We start from the raw sequence: 22,500 nt of genomic DNA, 5'->3' as shown, positions 1-22,500 counted from the left end.
GGTTCATCATCTGACCCCACAGAACTTGACCAAGCGACCGATTACCTGGAGTCAATGTTTCTCTACACCCTAGACACTGTAGCTCCACTTAAAAGGAAAATAATTAAAGAGAAGAAACTAGCACCCTGGTACAACGACCACACACGAGCTTTAAAACAATCAGCTAGGAAACTAGAGCGTAAATGGTGTCAAACTAAATTAGATTCTGAGATACAAAAATTCTCTTAGTGCTGCTAGATCAGCGTATCTCTCTGCCCTAATCGAAGATAACAAAAACAATCCTAAATTTTTATTTTGACACCATTGACCACACTGTTCTACTTGATAGGCTAGAACATGTTGTTGAAGTCAACAACTTTCTAGATGAGACATTTGGAAAACAGGTGACTCTTAAAAAATTCTTTCCTGATGAAGACAAGTTTATAAAGTCAGTGGTTCAGCTTCAGAAGAGTGTATGGGGCTAGAGCTCTTGAGCCAACAGAAGCATTTCTGGTTAAAGAAACATGTAGCAGCATTGTGAAAAATGAAAACTTTGTGTAAACCAATCATGCATTACACAGGCTCTTTTTTTCTCCTTTATCTGTTCTTTTATCTGGTTTTCCCCTTCCACTTTAGTATGGATGCCCTTAGAGTAGGCTCTCTTAATATCAGTGGTGGGAGGGGTGGACATAAACGTACACTAGTGGCAGAGGTCATACAGGGAAAAAAAACTTGATGTGTTTCTTCAAGAAACACACAGTGATGCTAATGATGAGTTTGATTGGGCAATGTGGAGGGAGGGACAGCATGTTCTCAGTCATGGCGCAAATTTTAGTGCAGGGGTGGCTATTCTGTTCTCCACATCAGTTGCAATCAAAAACTTACACAAGGAGGAGGTAGTGAAGGGACATTTATTAACAGTTAAAGCTGAAATTAAAGGTGTAATTTTTTACTTTATAAATATTTATGCACCGAATATTGGGCTTGAGGGTGTTGTGTTTTTAAACAGACTGAGTGATGCACTCAAGCGGTATGGTCATGAAGGATGTTTTGTTATTGGGGGTGACTGGAACTGCAAGGTAGTGTTCACTATGGATCGCACCACCGAAGAACTACACATACAGTCTGCTGTTAGCCTTTCATAACTGTTAAGAGAATTCAATCTTTTGGATATGTGGGGGGAAAAATATCCCTCAGTTATACAATACACTTGGGTAAAGGTTTCCGATGGCAGAACTAGTGCAGCACGACTGGACCGCATTCATGTGTCCAAGCACTTCAGTTTTTCTGACCATCAGTTAGTTTCTGTTTCAGTAGTCTTGTCGCACCTCTCCAGAGTATCCTTCTGGCATTTCAATACAAAGTTACTGCAGGATGATATTGTTTGTGAGCAATTTGTACTCTTTTGGGAACATTGGAAAACTAAAAAAAAGGTGATTTTGATAATCTGAGACAGTGGTGGGATGTTGGAGAGATTAAGATTAAGATGTTCTGTCAACAGTACCCTGCAATGTCAAGCACCAGAGCAAAGTGGACTATAAAAGTGCTCGAAAAAGAGATCCACTCTATTCAGCTTAGGATGACAACTCTGAATGATCCCAACTTACTAATGACTCTACAACAAAAGAGGAAGGAGCTTGGGACATATCTTCATGAGAAGGTAAAGGGAGCATTAGTGAGATCTCGATTCACAACCCTTGTGGATATGGACACTCTGAGCACTTTCTTTTTTAACCTTGAATGGTCAACAGCTCAACGTAAACAGATGGTCTGTCTCTGCCTACCTGAAGGCAGAGTGACCACAGAGATTACTGAGATGCACAAGCATGCAGTGGATTTTTATTCCACCCTGTACACTGCAGAGAACTGTGATTCGGACTGCACTGCACAACTTCTATATGGACTCCCTCGGATGGACGCTGAATGAACTGCGGCTCTGAATTGTGACATCACACTGGAGGAGCTCACCACTGCAGGGAGTCAGCTCACTTCAGGCCGGTCACCCGGGTGTTGATGGATTACCATCAGACTTTTATAAACGGTTTTGGAACTACATTGGGAGTGATTTTTATAAAGTTCTAGTCAAATGCAGCAGACAAGGGTTTTTTACCCATTTCCTGCCAAAAAATGGGGACTTCTGGAGACCAGTTACACTCTTGAAGACGGATTACAAAATCATTTGTAAATGCCTAGCTAATAGGCTGAAGCAATATCTCCATATGGTAGTGCTCAAAGATCAAACATACTGTATTCCAGGCAGATCAATCTTGGATAACCTGTTTCTCGTTCGCAATGTGCTTGACATATGCAAAACTTTTGATAAAACTGTTGGTCTAATTTCTCTTGATCAAAAAAAAGCGTTTGACAGAGTCGATCACACATATCTTTTTGAAGTAATGAAAGCCTTTGGTATTGGAGAGACATTTTTCAATTGGGTACAGCTTCTATATACTTGTGCTTCATATAAAGGTAAAGGTAGGGGGCGGACTGAGTCGGCCAATCCCAATTTCAAGGGGAATTAGCCAAGGTTGCCCTTTGTCTGGACAGTTGTATAGCCTAGCAATAGAACCACTACTGTTTTATCTCAGGGAGAGACTATCAGGTGTTCACATTTTTGGGGGGCTACAGGGCCCAAAGGTTACAATCTCTACATACACAGATGATGTTACTGTTTTTATCAGGCATGGTCAGGACATCAACATTTTATCCAAGGCACTGGAGGTGTATCAGTTAGCATCTTCTGCGAAGGGAAACTGTGACAAAAGTGAGGCTTTATGGGCTGTTCAGGGATCATCAGGGCATCTACCAAGGCTACCCAAGAACCTTAATTGGGGCAGGAATGGGTTAAAAATGCTGGGTGTCTTCTTAGGAACGGATGACTTTTAGAAGCAGAACTGGGAGGGTGTAGCGGAGAGAGTGTGCACCAAATGGAAATGGACGCTACCCCCGCTGTCCTACAGGGGGAGAGTTTTAGTTGCCAATAACCAGGCTGCTTCCACTCTGTGGCACAGAATGAGTGTACTTCAACCTGTGCAAGAAATGCAGTAGCAGTGAGTGAGTGGTGAGTTTCTTCTGGTCAGGTCAGCACTGGGTCAAAGCGTCTGTACTCTATTTACAAGAAGGTGGACAGGGCCTGTGGACATCAGGTCCAGGATAATGACTTTTAGACTTCAAGCTGCACAGAGACTGTTATAGCAGAGGAACTTTGCCTGGCAGGATACAGCCACTGTGCTTCTGAAGAGAGCAAGAGGAATGGGGTTTGACAAGCACCTCTTTCTCATGAGGCCACAAGAAGTCGGCCTGGTGGAGCTCACACCATTCTACAGATCCATGTTGGAAGTGTGGAGGGTGTTCTATTTTTCGAGGATGCCTGAAACAGCAGCTGGAATGTGGCTTCTGGAGGAGCCTTTGTTCAACAACCCCCTTCTGCAGTCAAGGCTGTCGTCTTCAGCAGGTTTATGCTTAAGTTTAAGGACTGCCAGATGCATGAAGCTGGGTCACTTAGTGGGCATCGACCCAGCAGCTCTTGTGGAAAGGACTGGGATTAGATCATGCCGAATACTGGGCCAACTAAGGGCAGAGATATGGAGGTCACTGCTTCCAGAGCATCAAGAGTTCCTGGATGGAGCACAGGCCATTGTTCAGTGGAGAGAGGGAGGCCATTATGATTTACCTACACTTGTCATCAGTGCTGCTGTGGAGGAGTGGAGAGAGGAGGAGAGGTTACTCTTATCTTTCGCTACTCCAGTATTGAGCACCTTTGAGATGGCTGGGAAGAAAGCTCTCTACACTCTCTGTGTGAAGGTGTGTCATTCACGGTCCTTGGTGGGAGTTCCAGCCAGCAGATGGACTGAGTTTTTTGGCAATGAGTCTTCCTCTAAAGGCAGCCGGCGGTTCCTGTACAAGCACCCAATCAACAAACGAATGGGCGACCACCAGTGGAGGATAGTACATGGGGCAATAGCCACAAACAGACATCGGGTACACCTCGATCCGAGTGTTGGGGAGGGTTGTCCTTTCTGTTCAGAGGCAGAGTCTCTCTTTCACCTCTTTGTAGAGTGTAAGCAGCTTGAAAATCTTTTCTCACTGCTAGAACACTGGTTTTCAGATCTAGGTGGTGCTTACTCTTTGCAGTGTTTCATTTCTGGGCTGAAATATTCAGTGAGACAGAAACATACTATAGTTCTGCTGAACTTTCTGCCTGGAACAGCAAAATTAGCCATTTGGAAATCAAGAAAGAACAAAATGTTAGACAAGGCTGCAGTAGATGTGGTGGTGATGTTCAAGGGTCTAGTGGCCGCGAGGCTCAGAATAGAACTATGCTCTAGTGGGGAAGCTACCAGTGTTTACCTGTACATGGGGGATAAACAACTTATTATGTACTGTTGATGTGGAAAATTCTGACCTACTGCTGAATTTTTGACTTTTTGATCGCAAATGTATGTACGGCCTATATGTTGTTTGTCTGCACTGTCTTGTCTTGCTCTTCCTGTGCACTTCTGTTGTATGTCTAGTTCTTAAAGACTGCACCTTAAGTATAGTTTAATTTTTTAGTTTAATTTTAATTTTTAAATTATAGTTTAATTTTTTGTCTCTATGTTATAGCTCTATGTTTGTCTGCGTCTCTGTACTGTGTCTCTGTACTCTGTCTCTGTTTGTGTTCTGTGTAGCACCTCTGGTCCAGGAGGAACGTTGTTTCACTTCACTGTGTACTGCATCTGATATACACTATATTGCCAAAAGTATTCGCTCACCTGCCTTGACTCGCATATGAACTTAAGTGACATCCCATTCCTAATCCATAGGGTTCAGTATGACGTCGGTCCACCCTTTGCAGCTATAACAGCTTCAACTCTTCTGGGAAGGCTGTCCACAAGGTTTAGGAGTGTGTTTATGGGAATTTTTGACCATTCTTCCAGAAGCGCATTTGTGAGGTCACACACTGATGTTGGATGAGAAGGCCTGGCTCTCAGTCTCCACTCTAATTCATCCCAAAGGTGTTCTATGGGGTTGAGGTCAGGACTCTGTGCAGGCCAGTCAAGTTCATCCACACCAGACTCTGTCATCCATGTCTTTATGGACCTTGCTTTGTACACTGGTGCACAGTCATGTTGGAAGAGGAAGGGGCCAGCTCCAAACTGTTCCCACAAAGTTAGGAGCATGGAATTGTCCAAAATGTCTTGGTATGCTGAAGCATTCAGAGTTCCTTTCACTGGAACTAAGGGGCCAAGCCCAGCTCCTGAAAAACAACCCCACACCATAATCCCCCCTCCACCAAACTTTACACTTGGCACAATGCAGTCAGACAAGTACCGTTCTCCTGGCAACCGCCAAACCCAGACTCGTCCATCAGATTGCCAGATGGAGAAGCGCGATTCGTCCCTCCAGAGAACGCGTCTCCACTGCTCTAGAGTCCAGTGGCGGCGTGCTTTACACCACTGCATCCGACGCTTTGCATTGCACTTGGTGATGTATGGCTTGGATGCAGCTGCTCGGCCATGGAAACCCGTTCCATGAAGCTCTCTGCGCACTGTTCTTGAGCTCATCTGAAGGCCACATGAAGTTTGGAGATCTGTAGCGATGGACTCTGCAGAAAGTTGGTGACCTCTTCGCACTATGCGCCTCAGCATCCGCTGACCCCGCTCCATCAGTTTACGTGGCCTACCACTTCGTGGCTGAGTTGCTGTCGTTCCCAAACACTTCCACGTTCTTATAATACAGCTGACAGTTGACTGTAGAATATTTAGGAGTGAGGAAATTTCACGACTGGATTTGTTGCACAGGTGGCATCCTATCACAGTTCCACGCTGGAATTCACTGAGCTCCTGAGAGCGACCCATTCTTTCACAAATGTTTGTAAAAACAGTCTGCATGCCTAGGTGCTTGATTTTATACACCTGTGGCCATGGAAGTGATTGGAACACCTGATTCTCATTATTTGGATGGGTGAGCGAATACTTTTGGTAATATAGTGTATATGGTTGAAGTGACAATAAAGCTTCTTTGACTTTGAAATGTTATAAAGTCTTTGTTTTCTTTTCTTTTTTCTTTGGTTTTCTAAGGACTGTATAATTGGAAGCTTTGTTTGTTTGTTTGTTCTTGATTTTTTCTTCTTTCTTTTTCTTCATTTATTGGATCTAGACTGGTATAAAGTGATGTAGCTGTGTATAATTGTTTTAACTTATTAAAGGATTTTTAACATTCAATTCTCTCTCTCTCTCTCTCTCTCTCTCTCTCTCGCTCTCTCTCTATCTCTACTCTCTCCCTCTCTCTGTCTCTCTAGATGCCTTTGTAATGAGATGTGCCGCATGTCAGAGATCACTATCAGTACTTGCAGCTCCATGAGTCCACAAGGCGATCCAGCCCTAACTCATTTACAGTGTGTGTGTGTGTGTGTTTGTAAGTGTATGTGTGTGTGTGTGTTTGTAAGTGTATGTGTGTGTGTGTTTGTAAGTGTGTGTGTGTGTGTGTTTGTAAGTGTATGTGTGTGTGTGTTTGTAAGTGTATGTGTGTGTGTGTGTGTGTTTGTAAGTGTATGTGTGTGTGTGTGTGTTTGTAAGTGTATGTGTGTGTGTGTGTGTTTGTAAGTGTATGTGTGTGTGTGTGTGTTTGTAAGTGTGTGTGTGTGTGTGTGTGTGAGATGCAGCAGCAGGCAACTCCGTTGTTACTCCACTATGTTTATCTAAAGGGTGTTTCAGTTTGAGTTTTGGTAAGAGGGGATTAACTGTGTGTGTGTGTGAGAGTGAGAGAGAGAGAGAGAGAGAGAGAGAGAGAGAGAGAGAGATGGACAGGGAGGGTCTGTATTTGTGGGTGGGTGTGATGTCATTTGCTTCTTTGTATAGATCCAGCTGTGGGAGACTCCCAGTAATCAACATCTGGGAATAATCAAACACACACCCACACACACACACACACACATGCACACACACACAGTAGAATGCCTTAACACTGAAATCATTCATACGCCACACCTTCTCACTCCTATACCACACCCTCTCACTCCTACACCACACCCTCTCACTCCTACACCACACCCTCTCACTCCTACAGTACATCACACCCCCTCACTCCTACACCACACCCTCTCACTCCTACACCACACCCTCTCACTCCTACAGTACATCACACCCCCTCACTCCTACACCACACCCTCTCACTCCTACACCACACCCTCTCACTCCTACAGTACATCACACCCCCTCACTCCTACACCACACCCTCTCACTCCTACAGTACATCACACCCCCTCACTCCTACACCACACCCTCTCACTCCTACACCACACCCTCTCACTCCTACAGTACATCACACCCCCTCACTCCTACACCACACCCCCTCACTCCTACACCACACCCCCTCACTCCTACACCACACCCCCTCACTCCTACACCACACGCCCTCACTCCTACACCACACCCTCTCACTCCTACACCACACAACCTCACTCCTACACCACACAACCTCACTCCTACACCACACAACCTCACTCCTACACCACATCCCCTCACTCCTACACCACACAACCTCACTCCTACACCACATCCCCTCACTCCTACACCACACAACCTCACTCCTACACCACACTAACTCACTCCTACACCACACAACCTCACTCCTACACCACACTAACTCACTCCTACACCACACCCCCTCACTCCTACACCACACCAACTCACTCCTACACCACACCCTCACTCCTACACCACACCAACTCACTCCTACACCACATCCCCTCACTCCTACATCACACCAACTCACTCCTACACCACACCCCCTCACTCCTACACCACACTAACTCACTCCTACACCACACCCTCACTCCTACACCACACCCCCTCACTCCTACACCACACCAACTCACTCCTACACCACATCCCCTCACTCCTACATCACACCAACTCACTCCTACACCACATCCCCTCACTCCTACACCAAACCCCCTCACTCCTACACCACACCCCCTCACTCCTACACCACAGCCCTCTAACTCCTACACCACGCCCCTCACACCTACACCACACCCCCTCACATTTCTGCACTTTATAAGGTCTGTAACTCAGTGGTGTGTGTGTGTGTCAAGGCTGTGTGTTGTGAACAGTGTGAGGAACAATAGTTTTCACTTTAGGAGAAAGGGAGTAATGCCAAATAGCCTAACAATCTGAACCGTCATGCTCGGACAGGATGGAGCCTAAGACCATTACACACACACACACACACACTCCTGACACACACACACACACACTCCTGACACATGCTCCTGAACACACTCCTCCTGAACACACTCCTCCTGAGCACACTCCTCCTGAACACACTGCTCGTGAACACACAGCTCCTGAACAAACTGCTCCTGAACACACTCCTCCTGAACACACAGCTCCTGAACACACAGCTCCTGAACACACTGCTCCTGAACACACTCCTCCTGAACACACTTCTCCTGAACACACTCCTCCTGAACACACTCCTCCTGAACACACAGCTCCTGAACACACTGCTCCTGAACACACTCCTCCTGAACACACTGCTCCTGAACACACGCCCCTGAACACACCCCTCCTGAACACACTGCCTCTGAACACACTGCCTTTGAACACACACCCCCTGAACACACTCCTCTGCACACTCCTCCTGAACACACTGCTCCTGAACACACTCCTCCTGAACACACTCCTCTGCACACTCCTCCTGAACACACTCCTCCTGAACACACCCCTCCTGAACACACTGCCTCTGAACACACTGCCTTTGAACACACACCCCCTGAACACACTCCTCTGCACACTCCTCCTGAACACACTCCTCTGCCCACTCCTCCTGAACACACTCCTCCTGAACACACTCCTCTGCACACTCCTCCTGAACACACTCCTCTGCACACTCCTCCTGAACACACTCCTCTGCCCACTCCTCCTGAACACACTCCTCCTGAACACACTCCTCTGCACACTCCTCCTGAACACACTCCTCTGCACACTCCTCCTGAACACACACCCCCTGAACACACTCCTCCTGAACACACTGCTCCTGAACACACTGCTCCTGAACACACTGCTCCTGAACACACACCCCCTGAACACACTGCTCCTGAACACACTGCTCCTGAACACACTGCTCGTGAACACACAGCTCCTGAACACACTGCTCCTGAACACACTCCTCCTGAACACACTCCTCCTGAACACACTGCTCCTGAACACACTCCTCCTGAACACACTCCTCCTGAGCACACTCCTCCTGAACACACTGCTCCTGAACACACTCCTCCTGAACACACTGCTCCTGAACACACTCCTCCTGAGCACACTCCTCCTGAACACACTGCTCGTGAACACACAGCTCCTGAACACACTGCTCCTGAACACACTCCTCCTGAACACACTCCTCCTGAACACACAGCTCCTGAACACACTGCTCCTGAACACACTCCTCCTGAACACACTGCTCCTGAACACACGCCCCTGAACACACCCCTCCTGAACACACTGCCTCTGAACACACTGCCTTTGAACACACACCCCCTGAACACACTCCTCTGCACACTCCTCCTGAACACACTGCTCCTGAACACACTCCTCCTGAACACACTCCTCTGCACACTCCTCCTGAACACACTCCTCCTGAACACACCCCTCCTGAACACACTGCCTCTGAACACACTGCCTTTGAACACACACCCCCTGAACACACTCCTCTGCACACTCCTCCTGAACACACTCCTCTGCCCACTCCTCCTGAACACACTCCTCCTGAACACACTCCTCTGCACACTCCTCCTGAACACACTCCTCTGCACACTCCTCCTGAACACACTCCTCTGCCCACTCCTCCTGAACACACTCCTCCTGAACACACTCCTCCTGAACACACTCCTCTGCACACTCCTCCTGAACACACACCCCCTGAACACACTCCTCCTGAACACACTGCTCCTGAACACACTGCTCCTGAACACACACCCCCTGAACACACTGCTCCTGAACACACTGCTCCTGAACACACTCCTCCTGAACACACTCCTCCTGAACACACTGCTCCTGAACACACTCCTCCTGAACACACTGCTCCTGAACACACTCCTCCTGAACACACTCCTCCTGAACACACTGCTCCTGAACACACTCCTCCTGAACACACTTCTCCTGAACACACTCCTCCTGAAAACACTGATCCTGAACACACTCCTCCTGAACACACTCCTCCTGAGCACACTGCTCCTGAACACACTCCTCCTGAACACACTCCTCCTGAGCACACTGCTCCTGAACACACTCCTCCTGAACACACTCCTCCTGAACACACTCCTCCTGAGCACACTGCTCCTGAACACACTCCTCCTGAACACACAGCTCTTGAGCACACTGCTCCTGAACACACTCCTCCTGAACACACTGATCCTGAACACACTCCTCCTGAACACACTCCTCCTGAACACACTCCTCCAGAACACTGCTCCTGAACACACTCCTCCTGAACACACTGCTCCTGAACACACTCCTCCTGAGCACACTCCTCCTGAACACACTGCTCCTGAACACACTCCTCCTGAACACACTCCTCCTGAACACACTGCTCCTGAACACACTCCTCCTGAACACACTGCTCCTGAACACACTCCTCCTGAACACACTCCTCCTGAGCACACTCCTCCTGAACACACTCCTCCTGAACACACTCCTCCTGAACACACTCCTCCTGAACACACTGCTCCTGCACACACTCCTCCTGCACGCACTTCTCCTGAACACACTCCTCCTGAAAACACTGCTCCTGAACCCACAGCGCTTGAGCCCACTGCTCCTGAACACACTCCTCCTGAACACACTGCTCCTGAACACACTGCTCCTGAACACACTCCTCCTGAACACACTGCTCCTGAACACACCCCTCCTGAACACACTCCTCCTGAACACACTGCTCCTGAACACACAGCTCCTGAACACATTGCCCCTGTACACACTCCTCCTGAACACACTGCTCCTGGACACACTGCCTCTGAACACACGCCCCTGAACACACCCCTCCTGAACACACTGCCTCTGAACACACTGCCTTTGAACACACACCCCCTGAACACACTCCTCTGCACACTCCTCCTGAACACACTGCTCCTGAACACACTCCTCCTGAACACACTCCTCTGCACACTCCTCCTGAACACACTCCTCTGCACACTCCTCCTGAACACACTCCTCTGCCCACTCCTCCTGAACACACTCCTCCTGAACACACTCCTCTGCACACTCCTCCTGAACACACTCCTCTGCACACTCCTCCTGAACACACACCCCCTGAACACACTCCTCCTGAACACACTGCTCCTGAACACACTGCTCCTGAACACACTGCTCCTGAACACACACCCCCTGAACACACTGCTCCTGAACACACTGCTCCTGAACACACTCCTCCTGAACACACTGCTCCTGAACACACTCCTCCTGAACACACTGCTCCTGAACACACTCCTCCTGAACACACCCCTCCTGAACACACTCCTCCTGAACACACTCCTCCTGAACACACTGCTCCTGAACACACTCCTCCTGAACACACTTCTCCTGAACACACTCCTCCTGAAAACACTGCTCCTGAACACACAGCTCTTGAGCACACTGCTCCTGAACACACTCCTCCTGAACACACTGATCCTGAACACACTCCTCCTGAACACACTCCTCCTGAGCACACTGCTCCTGAACACACTCCTCCTGAACACACTGCTCCTGAACACACTCCTCCTGAACACACTCCTCCTGAGCACACTCCTCCAGAACACTGCTCCTGAACACACTCCTCCTGAACACACTGCTCCTGAACACACTGCTCCTGAACACACTCCTCCTGAACACACTGCTCCTGAACACACTCCTCCTGAACACACTCCTCCTGAGCACACTCCTCCAGAACACTGCTCCTGAACACACTCCTCCTGAACACACTGCTCCTGAACACACTGCTCCTGAACACACTCCTCCTGAACACACTGCTCCTGAACACACCCCTCCTGAACACACTCCTCCTGAACACACTGCTCCTGAACACACAGCTCCTGAACACATTGCCCCTGAACACACGCCCCTGAACACACTCCTCCTGAACACACTGCTCCTGGACACACTGCCTCTGAACACACGCCCCTGAACACACCCCTCCTGAACACACTGCCTCTGAACACACTGCCTTTGAACACACACCCCCTGAACACACTCCTCTGCACACTCCTCCTGAACACACTCCTCTGCCCACTCCTCCTGAACACACTCCTCCTGAACACACTCCTCTGCACACTCCTCCTGAACACACTCCTCCTGAACACACTCCTCTGCACACTCCTCCTGAACACACACCACCTGAACACACTCCTCCTGAACACACTGCTCCTGAACACACTGCTCCTGAACACACTCCTCCTGAACACACTGCTCCTGAACACACTGCTCCTGAACACACACCCCCTGAACACACTCCTCCTGAACACACTCCTCCTGAACACACTCCTCTGCACACTGCTCCTGGACACACTGCCTCTGAACACACGCCCCTGAACACACCCCTCCTGAACACACTGCCTCTGAACACACTGCCTTTGAACACACACCCCCTGAACACACTCCTCTGCACACTCCTCCTGAACACACTGCTCCTGAACACACTCCTCCTGAACACACTCCTCTGCACACTGCTCCTGAACACACTGCTCCTGAACACACCCCTCCTGAACATACTGCCTCTGAACACACTGCCTTTGAACACACACCCCCTGAACACACTCCTCTGCACACTCCTCCTGAACACACTGCTCCTGAACACACTCCTCCTGAACACACTCATCTGCACACTCCTCCTGAACACACTCCTCCTGAACACACACCCCCTGAACACACTCCTCCTGAACACACTTCTCCTGAACACACTCCTCCTGAAAACACTGCTCCTGAACACACAGCTCCTGAGCACACTGCTCCTGAACACACTCCTCCTGAACACACTGCTCCTGAACACACTCCTCCTGAACACACTCCTCCTGAACACACTCCTCCTGAACACACTGCTCCTGAACACACTCCTCCTGAGCACACTGCTCCTGAACACACTCCTCCTGAACACACTCCTCCTGAGCACACTGCTCCTGAACACACTCCTCCTGAGCACACTGCTCCTGAACACACTCCTCCTGAACACACTCCTCCTGAGCACACTGCTCCTGAACACACTCCTCCTGAACACACTCCTCCTGAACACACTCCTCCAGAACACTGCTCCTGAACACACTGCTCCTGAACACACTGCTCCTGAACACACCCCTCCTGAACACACCCCTCCTGAACACACTGCTCCTGAACACACCCCTCCTGAACACACTGCTCCTGAACACACTCCTCCTCAACACACTGCTCCTGAACACACTCCTCCTGAACACACTCCTCCTGAACACACTCCTCCTGAGCACACTCCTCCAGAACACTGCTCCTGAACACACTCCTCCTGAACACACTGCTCCTGAACACACTCCTCCTGAACACACTGCTCCTGAACACACTCCTCCTGAACACACTGCTCCTGAACACACTCCTCCTGAACACACTGCTCCTGAACACACTCCTCCTGAACACACTGCTCCTGAACACACCCCTCCTGAACACACTCCTCCTGAACACACTGCTCCTGAACACACTCCTCCTGAACACACAGCTCCTGAACACATTGCCCCTGTACACACTGCTCTGAACACACTCCTCCTGAACACACTCCTCTGCACACTGCTCCTGGACACACTGCCTCTGAACACACGCCCCTGAACACACCCCTCCTGAACACACTGCCTCTGAACACACTGCCTCTGAACACACTGCCTTTGAACACACACCCCCTGAACACACTCCTCTGCACACTCCTCCTGAACACACTGCTCCTGAACACACTCCTCCTGAACACACTCCTCTGCACACTCCTCCTGAACACACTCCTCCTGAACACACCCCTCCTGAACACACTGCCTCTGAACACACTGCCTTTGAACACACACCCCCTGAACACACTCCTCTGCACACTCCTCCTGAACACACTGCTCCTGAACACACTCCTCCTGAACACACTCCTCTGCAAACACCCCCTGAACACACTCCTCCTGAACACACTCCTCTGCACACACCCCCTGAACACACTCCTCCTGAACACACCCCTCCTGAACACACTCCTCTGCACACTCCTCCTGAACACACTCCTCCTGAACACACTCCTCTGCACACTCCTCCTGAACACACTCCTCCTGAACACACTGCTCCTGAACACACTCCTCCTGAACACACTGCTCCTGAACACACTCCTCCTGAACACACCCCTCCTGAACACACTGCTCCTGAACACACCCCTCCTGAACACACTCCTCTGCACACTCCTCCTGAACACACTCCTCCTGAACACACTGCTCCTGAACACACTCCTCCTGAACACACTGCTCCTGAACACACTGCTCCTGAACACACCCCTCCTGAACACACCCCTCCTGAACACACTCCTCCTGAACACACTGCTCCTGAACACACTGCTCCTGAACACACCCCTCCTGAACACACTGCTCCTGAACACACTGCTCCTGAACACACTGCTCCTGAACACACCCCTCCTGAACACACTCCTCCTGAACACACTGCTCCTGAACACACTGCTCCTGAACACACCCCTCCTGAACACACTGCTCCTGAACACACTGCTCCTGAACACACTGCTCCTGAACACACCCCTCCTGAACACACTCCTCCTGAACACACTGCTCCTGAACACACTGCTCCTGAACACACCCCTCCTGAACACACTGCTCCTGAACACACTGCTCCTGAACACACTGCTCCTGAACACACCCCTCCTGAACACACTGCTCCTGAACACACTCCTCCTGAACACACTGCTCCTGAACACACTCCTCCTGAACACACTCCTCCTGAACGCACTGCCTCTGAACACACCGCTCCTGAACACACAGCTCCTGAACACACCCCTCCTGAACACACTGCTCCTGAACACACTCCTCCTGAACACACTGCTCCTGAACACACTCCTCCTGAACACACTGCTCCTGAACACACTCCTCCTGAACACACTCCTCCTGAACGCACTGCCTCTGAACACACCGCTCCTGAACACACTGCTCCTGAACACACTCCTCCTGAACACACTCCTCCTGAACGCACTGCCTCTGAACACACCGCTCCTGAACACACAGCTCCTGAACACACTCCTCCCGAACACACTCCTCCTGAACACATTGCTCCTGTACACACTGCTCTGAACACACTGCTCCTGAACACACTCCTCCTGTACACACTGCTCCTGAACACACTGCCTCTGAACACACTGCTCCTGAACACACTGCTCCTGTACACACTCCTCCTGAACACACTCCTCCTGAACACACTGCTCCTGAACACACTCCTCCTGAACAAACTGCTCCTGAACACACTCCTCCTGAACACACTGCTCCTGAACACACCCCTCCTGAACACACAGCTCCTGAACACACCCCTCCTGAACACACTGCTCCTGAACACACTCCTCCTGAGCACACTCCTCCTGAACACACTGCTCCTGAACACACCCCTCCTGAACACACTGCTCCTAAACACACTGCTCTGAACACACTGCTCCTGAACACACTCCTCCTGAACACACTGCTCCTGAACACACCCCTCCTGAACACACCCCTCCTGAACACACTGCTCCTGAGCACACTCCTCCTGAACACACTGCTCCTGAACACACTGCTCCTGTACACACTCCTCCTGTACACACTGCTCCTGAACACACTCCTCCTGTACACACTGCTCCTGAACACACTGCTCCTGAACACACTCCTCCTGAACACACAGCTCCTGAACACACTCCTCCTGAACACACTGCTCCTGAACACACTCCTCCTGAACACACAGCTCCTGAACACACTGCTCCTGAGCACACTCCTCCTGAACACACTCCTCCTGAACACACTCCTCCTGAACACACTGCTCTGAACACACTGCTCCTGAACACACTCCTCCTGAGCACACTCCTCCTGAACACACTCCTCCTGAACACACTCCTCCTGAACACACTGCTCTGAACACACTGCTCCTGAACACACTGCTCCTGAACACACCCCTCCTGAACACACTGCTCCTGAACACATTGCCTCTGAACACACTCCTTCTGAACACACCCCTCCTGAATACACTGCTCCTGAACACATTGCCTCTGAACACACTCCTCCTGAACACACTCCTCCTGAACACACTCCTCCTGAACACACTCCTCTGCACACTCCTCCTGAACACACTCCTCCTGAACACACTGCTCTGAACACACTGCTCCTGAACACACTGCTCCTGAACACACTGCTCCTGAACACACCCCTCCTGAACACACTGCTCCTGAACACACTGCTCCTGAACACACTCCTCCTGAACACATTGCCCCTGTACACACTGCTCCTGAACACACTCCTCCTGAACACACTGCTCCTGAACACACTCCTCCTGAACACACTCCTCCTGAACACACTCCTCCTGAACACACCCCTCCTGAACACACTGCTCCTGAACACACTCCTCCTGAACACACTCCTCCTGAACACACTGCCTCTGAACACACTGCTCCTGTACACACTGCTCCTGTACACACTCCTCCTGTACACACTCCTCCTGAACACACTCCTCCTGAACACACTGCTCCTGAACACACTCCTCCTGAACACACTGCTCCTGAACACACTCCTCCTGAACACACTGCTCCTGAACACACTCCTCCTGAACACACTGCTCCTGAACACACCCCTCCTGAACACACTGCTCCTAAACACACTGCTCTGAACACACTGCTCCTGAACACACTCCTCCTGAACACACTGCTCCTGAACACACTCCTCCTGAACACACTGCTCCTGAACACACTGCTCCTGTACACACTCCTCCTGTACACACTGCTCCTGAACACACTGCTCCTGAACACACTCCTCCTGAACACACTCCTCCTGAACACACAGCTCCTGAACACACTCCTCCTGAACACACTGCTCCTGAACACACCCCTCCTGAACACACTGCTCCAAAACACACTGCTCTGAACACACTGCTCCTGAACACACTCCTCCTGAACACACTGCTCCTGAACACACTCCTCCTGAACACACTGCTCCTGAACACACTGCTCCTGAACACACTCCTCCTGTACACACTGCTCCTGAACACACTCCTCCTGAACACACTCCTCCTGAACACACTCCTCCTGAACACACAGCTCCTGAACACACTCCTCCTGAACACACTGCTCCTGAACACACTCCTCCTGAACACACTCCTCCTGAACACACTCCTCCTGAACACACAGCTCCTGAACACACTCCTTCTGAACACACCCCTCCTGAACACACTGCTCCTGAACACATTGCCTCTGAACACACTCCTTCTGAACACACCCCTCCTGAACACATTGCCTCTGAACACACTCCTCCTGAACACACCCCTCCTGAACACACTCCTCCTGAACACACTCCTCCTGAATTTCTCATGGTGAAACTTAATGTTCTGGCCTCATAACGACAGACGTGGTTTGTTTTGGGCATTTCTATGTAAATATGTATTGTAATGAAAAGCACATGGTACCAAACAAACACAGCAGTGTATCTCTTGCTCACACACCCTGTTACGGCACATCTGTATTAAATCGAGTCAGTACGGAGGGACGGGTCCAAACACATGACAGAATTCAAAAAGAAGCTTGGGGAAAAACAAGCTGAAAAAACACAATGGAGGCCTGTGCATTGTCTCAGTGTCTCAAAGATCCACACGCAAGAACTTATCTGCACAAGAAGAACCTTCTCATCAGGACAGGAGAGAACTCCAGAACAATATTCCCAATCGTTATGATCCAAATCAATCTGCTCCTTAACCTCATGTTCTCCAGACTCTTCATTATCCTCAATCTTCAACCATGTTTTAGTAAACAGACGTCTGAATCACAGGTTACTCTAGAACTCACTTTTTTTTTAGATTATATTCTTTCCAGACCATGTACTCTATGAAACAATGAGGAACATTTCTGTTGTTCTCCCAATCCAGGACCGTGTTCTCTGGATCTCATTCTGCCAAACCATATCGTGTCAAGAACACTATCTAATCAAAAACACACCTTCTTCCAGACATTCTTCCGAACTCAGTGTGTCCAGACTATTAGTTCTTCAGATCCCACATTCTCTAAAGCCTCTAAGATGTTCTCTAAGACACATGAACTCCACAATCTTCAGGATCTATGTTCAGAAACCATGTTAAACAGAACCCACAGGCTCCAGATACCATAGCCACCAAAATCTACAAACTCCAGAACCAGCTCCTTATCTATAATTAAAGTTTGCTAAGCCCTCGAGCCGTTACCAGAACATAGAACCTCCATGACTAGAGCCATGGTCAAAGAAACCCATTCTCCCAAACATATACTGCCATTTTCATAGCCCAAGTTTTGTACATCAAATCTTCTTCAGAACCTTCCCTAGTCAGAATCTACAATTTTCTACACTTAATTCTACATATGATTTTAAGAGTCAACACCCTCCAGAACTTCTAGATCCAACACTGTCTACACCCTATACAGGTTTCTGTCCACAACCCATGTTCTTCAGGCTAAACAATTTCTAGAACCAACACTAGCAGATATTCTGAACCCATATGCTTCAGAATTAGCCCACTATCCTACTGTTGCTATGACAACAACCTACCAACAAACTCAGCGTCACAGTACTGTAGAAACTAACTACATCAGCATCACAGGTCGATGGCATCAGGCTATATCAGAATCCCAGCACAATGCAAACAAACTACAGCATCACCATGGCAACGTCACCATGGCAAAAAGGGTGAAGATTGAACATTTTGTGATGTCTTTGGGGTGTCTGAGTCTTACCTCGTTCACACTGAGCGCCGGTGAATCCGTATGTACACACACAGCGGTTTGGAGCAACACACCTTCCTCCATTCAAGCATCCTGACTCACACACCGCTACACACACAGACACACACACACAAACAGAGTACAGGATTATTGACCCGTGTTGAATAAATGATTGAAGTCATGATGATGTTGATTTAATCTGATCAAAGATTCCGAATCACTCTAAACAATCAGATACAGGAATGATGTGAGGGTCATGAGTAACAGTAACAGTGTTTATTCATCATCACTGATTATTCAGCAGCTTCTTACACAACTTTTTAAATGAAATCTCAGTGAGTCACAGTGTTCGGACCTAAAGCTTAATGAGTTTCCTTTAAGGAAAAACTATTTCTGTGTCAAACAACAAATCATTAAGAAACCGTAGCTACAGGCAACAGCTTGAAATTATTCTGTATTTTCAACTCAGTGACAATATCATGCAGGGACTGAATCAGTAACTAAAAAATGTTTTAATGCATCAGTTGATATGATCATGTGTTAATAGTGAAGTGCATTGTGGGTAATGTGGTGTTCACAGTGCTAATGATGATGGTGAAGATGATGCTGCTGCTGCTGATGATGATGGTGATGATGAAGATGAAGATGATGATGGTGTTGATGATGATGATGTTTTCCTTACGCTGGCCGCAGTGAGCTCCGGTGTAACCTTTCTGACACAGACAGCTATCTTCTGCACACGTTCCTCCATTCATACAGCGAATATTACAGTTTTGAACTGCAAGAGAAGAAATATATTAAACACACACACACACAATATCCTAAACATTCAGAATTTAGTCCTATTTAGAAAGTGTTAATTTCTCACAGTGAGGTCTGTAATAAAACATCTGCATGCATTTTTCTACAAACCCAGATGTTCATACTGACATCATGAGTTATTAAAATCCCAATCCATGAAAAACATAATCTAATGATTTAGACGTCATTAATATATTTATTTATTTTTTGGAACACTTTTTGTCTTAAATACCACATGTAGGAGATACAGTGTGAAGGCAGAGAAACGCGACCCACAGAAGAGATTTTTGGGATTTTTGCGAGCGTCTGTTGGGGCGGTGTTTCAGCGCTCTGTGGATGTACGCTCAGAGATGGCCGAATATCTTCACTAGACATCTGCTTGTAAAATCACAGAGATGTTTATGTGGTTGGGACTAAACCGATCAGCTCGTCCTTGGGTTCGTCTGAAAGTCGAGATCATTTTCAGCTTCCTGCAGAAAACTAAAGCCAAGCAAACAGGTCTACGGTGCCGAGTCTCAGGGCTGAGTGTGTGGTGTTTATTTATCCCAGCTAACACTCATCACCTCACACTCAGTCCAACTCCTCAAGGTCTAACACATCCAGAAGAAAGCTCAGGACTGTCGAAGGATCTGGGGTGTATGGGTAACACATTGGATTTGGACTGCACTCTGAACTCACTGAATCCCAGAGGGGATGAGATAATGAAGAGGAAATGACATCATACACAAGCAGGAATTAGGATAGCATGACAAATTAATTTGCTCAGAGAGACCCTGCCAGAAAGTCCTGACAAATACAGTGACACAAGAAATAAAACATTCTTCAGACACACACACACACACACACATACACACACACCTGATTTGGAGCCACAGGAAGGAGCAATCTGTCCAGTTGGGCAGGTGCACATGTTTGGTCTGGAACAAAATCCATCACCACAGGAACTACGGCAGATTGCTGGAGAGAGAGAGAGAGAGAGAGAGACATTAGGCTCCTGATGGAGGTCAGTAGCTTTGGTCAGTTGGTGTGATTGTAAAGCCCACAGTGTTGTGTGTTTGTGTTTGGATTATTTCAGTCTAAGGTTGAAGGTGGGTGTAAAGTTCACGTCTCTCCTGAAATCAGAACTTCCTGAGAGCTCTGCTTAATTATCTGTAAAAACTCCTCAACAACTTCAAAATAATCCACGAAGGAGAAAACACAGAAGAAGAATTTTAAAGTTCAGAGAGTCAAGGTTCAGCTGCAGGTCTGAGGATCTGGGGTTCAGCTTGGAGAGTCAGCTCCTTCTCCTCTATCTGTGATCTGAATAAAGAGTTTGTGATTGTAGTGATGCAGGTCATGACCCCACACTTCCTCACTTTCAGCTACTAAACAATATAAACAATCAGGCGGTCAGCCAGCACACACACAACACCGGCACAGATCCCACGCCGGTCTTCCTGAGAAACTCTGCACTCTATTCAGACCTGGAGGAAAAAACATCACCACAATACACTTCCATCTCAACAGAATCAATTCAGGCTCAGGTCAGAAAAATCTTTCAGTCTGATGCAGGTTTCTATCCCAGAAGCATCAAGTGAAGAACCGTGGAGCTCTGGACATCTGTTTAACTGCTCTTTGTGCAGCATGATCTAACTACTGAAGATGCTGGTGGACCTTGTGGTGGTGGTGTGAGGGGGTGGAAGTGGTGTTAATGATGGAGGTGGTAGTTTAAGGTGATGGTGGTGATGATAGAGGTGGTGCTGCTGGTGAAGGTAGTGGTTTGAGGTGATGGAGGTGCTGGCAGTGGTGATAGTGGAGGTGGTGGTTTTGGTGAAGGTAGTGGTCTTTGTGAACATGAAGTTGGTGGTGGTGTTGGTAAAGGTATTGGTTTGAGGTGGTGGAGGTGATGGAGGTGGTAGTTTGAGGTGATGGAGGTGAAGGTATTGGTTTGAGGTGATGGAGGTGGTGGTTTGAGGTGGTGGAGGTGATATAGGTGGTAGTTTGAGGTGGTGGAGGTGCTGGTTTGAGGTAGTGGAGGTAATGGAGGTGGTGGTTTGGGGTGGTGGAGGTAGTGGTAGTGCTACCAGAAGGTTGGAGCTTTAGAAGCCTCTGTGATTGGACAGTGTCTGACACCATTTCGGTCGGTAGTTGTAGGTGTTGGTGCTCAGGTGGAGGAGGTGGTGCTCAGTGTGTAACAGGAGTTCAGTTAGTTAGAGATCTGAGGTGTGAGTTTATTAACAGATCTTTAGAACTTACGGACAATACACTGGTTTCCTCCAGTGAGAGTTTTCCACCCAGGACAGCAGTAGGAGTGTTGTCGTGTTCCACACACATTCGGGCTGCAAAAAGACATAAAGAAAAACTCAGTAAACACGTGTTTTGAGAAAGAGATGTTTAATTGATATATTGGAGAAACGTGTTATTTATAACCCGCGTTAATACGTGTTCCTCAAAACATCTCCCACTCATCTGAATGAACAAGTTTCATTACATGACTCAGCTGCGTGCTTTCAGAGCTGAATCACCAAAACCAATCAGGAACATTCCGTTTTTTTCCAAACCAATTTGATTATCTGCAGTCACACTGTGTTCTTACATAACAAGCCAACAGGAATGTGTCACAGCCCGGGAACTGGAGACCAACAACTCCAGCAGTCCTGCCAAACTTCACACTGTTTAATCTGCATTGAGATTTATCGCTCAGAAACACACCCCAACATACTTAAAAAAAAAAAAAACTGCAGAGAGGACAAATGATTGACAGCTGTTCTGAAATCTCTGAAATCATCTGACCCCCATGAAGCCCCGCACCCCAGTGTCCTCACT

The 22,500-nt window shown here is 48.5% G+C and overlaps 1 protein-coding gene across 2 annotated transcripts in view; it reads right to left on the bottom strand.

The window, feature by feature from the left end:
* fbn1 (fibrillin 1) overlaps window positions 1–22,500 on the bottom strand; it is a 187,853-nt gene that overhangs the window by 157,763 nt on the left and 7,590 nt on the right. For both annotated transcript variants that reach the window (XM_058388351.1, XM_058388350.1), the window contains exons 3-6: window positions 21,931–22,013; window positions 20,554–20,652; window positions 19,577–19,672; window positions 18,907–19,002 (exon numbers count right to left, since the gene is read on the bottom strand). In XM_058388351.1, coding sequence (XP_058244334.1) covers window positions 18,907–19,002; window positions 19,577–19,672; window positions 20,554–20,652; window positions 21,931–22,013 — 374 coding nt within the window. The remainder of the gene's footprint in view (window positions 1–18,906; window positions 19,003–19,576; window positions 19,673–20,553; window positions 20,653–21,930; window positions 22,014–22,500) is intronic.

The sequence above is a fragment of the Hemibagrus wyckioides genome, linkage group LG04, assembly GCF_019097595.1.
Source record: "Hemibagrus wyckioides isolate EC202008001 linkage group LG04, SWU_Hwy_1.0, whole genome shotgun sequence".
In the NCBI taxonomy this organism is placed as follows: Eukaryota; Metazoa; Chordata; class Actinopteri; order Siluriformes; family Bagridae; genus Hemibagrus; species Hemibagrus wyckioides.
This window is presented reverse-complemented; position numbering and strand designations above follow the sequence as displayed.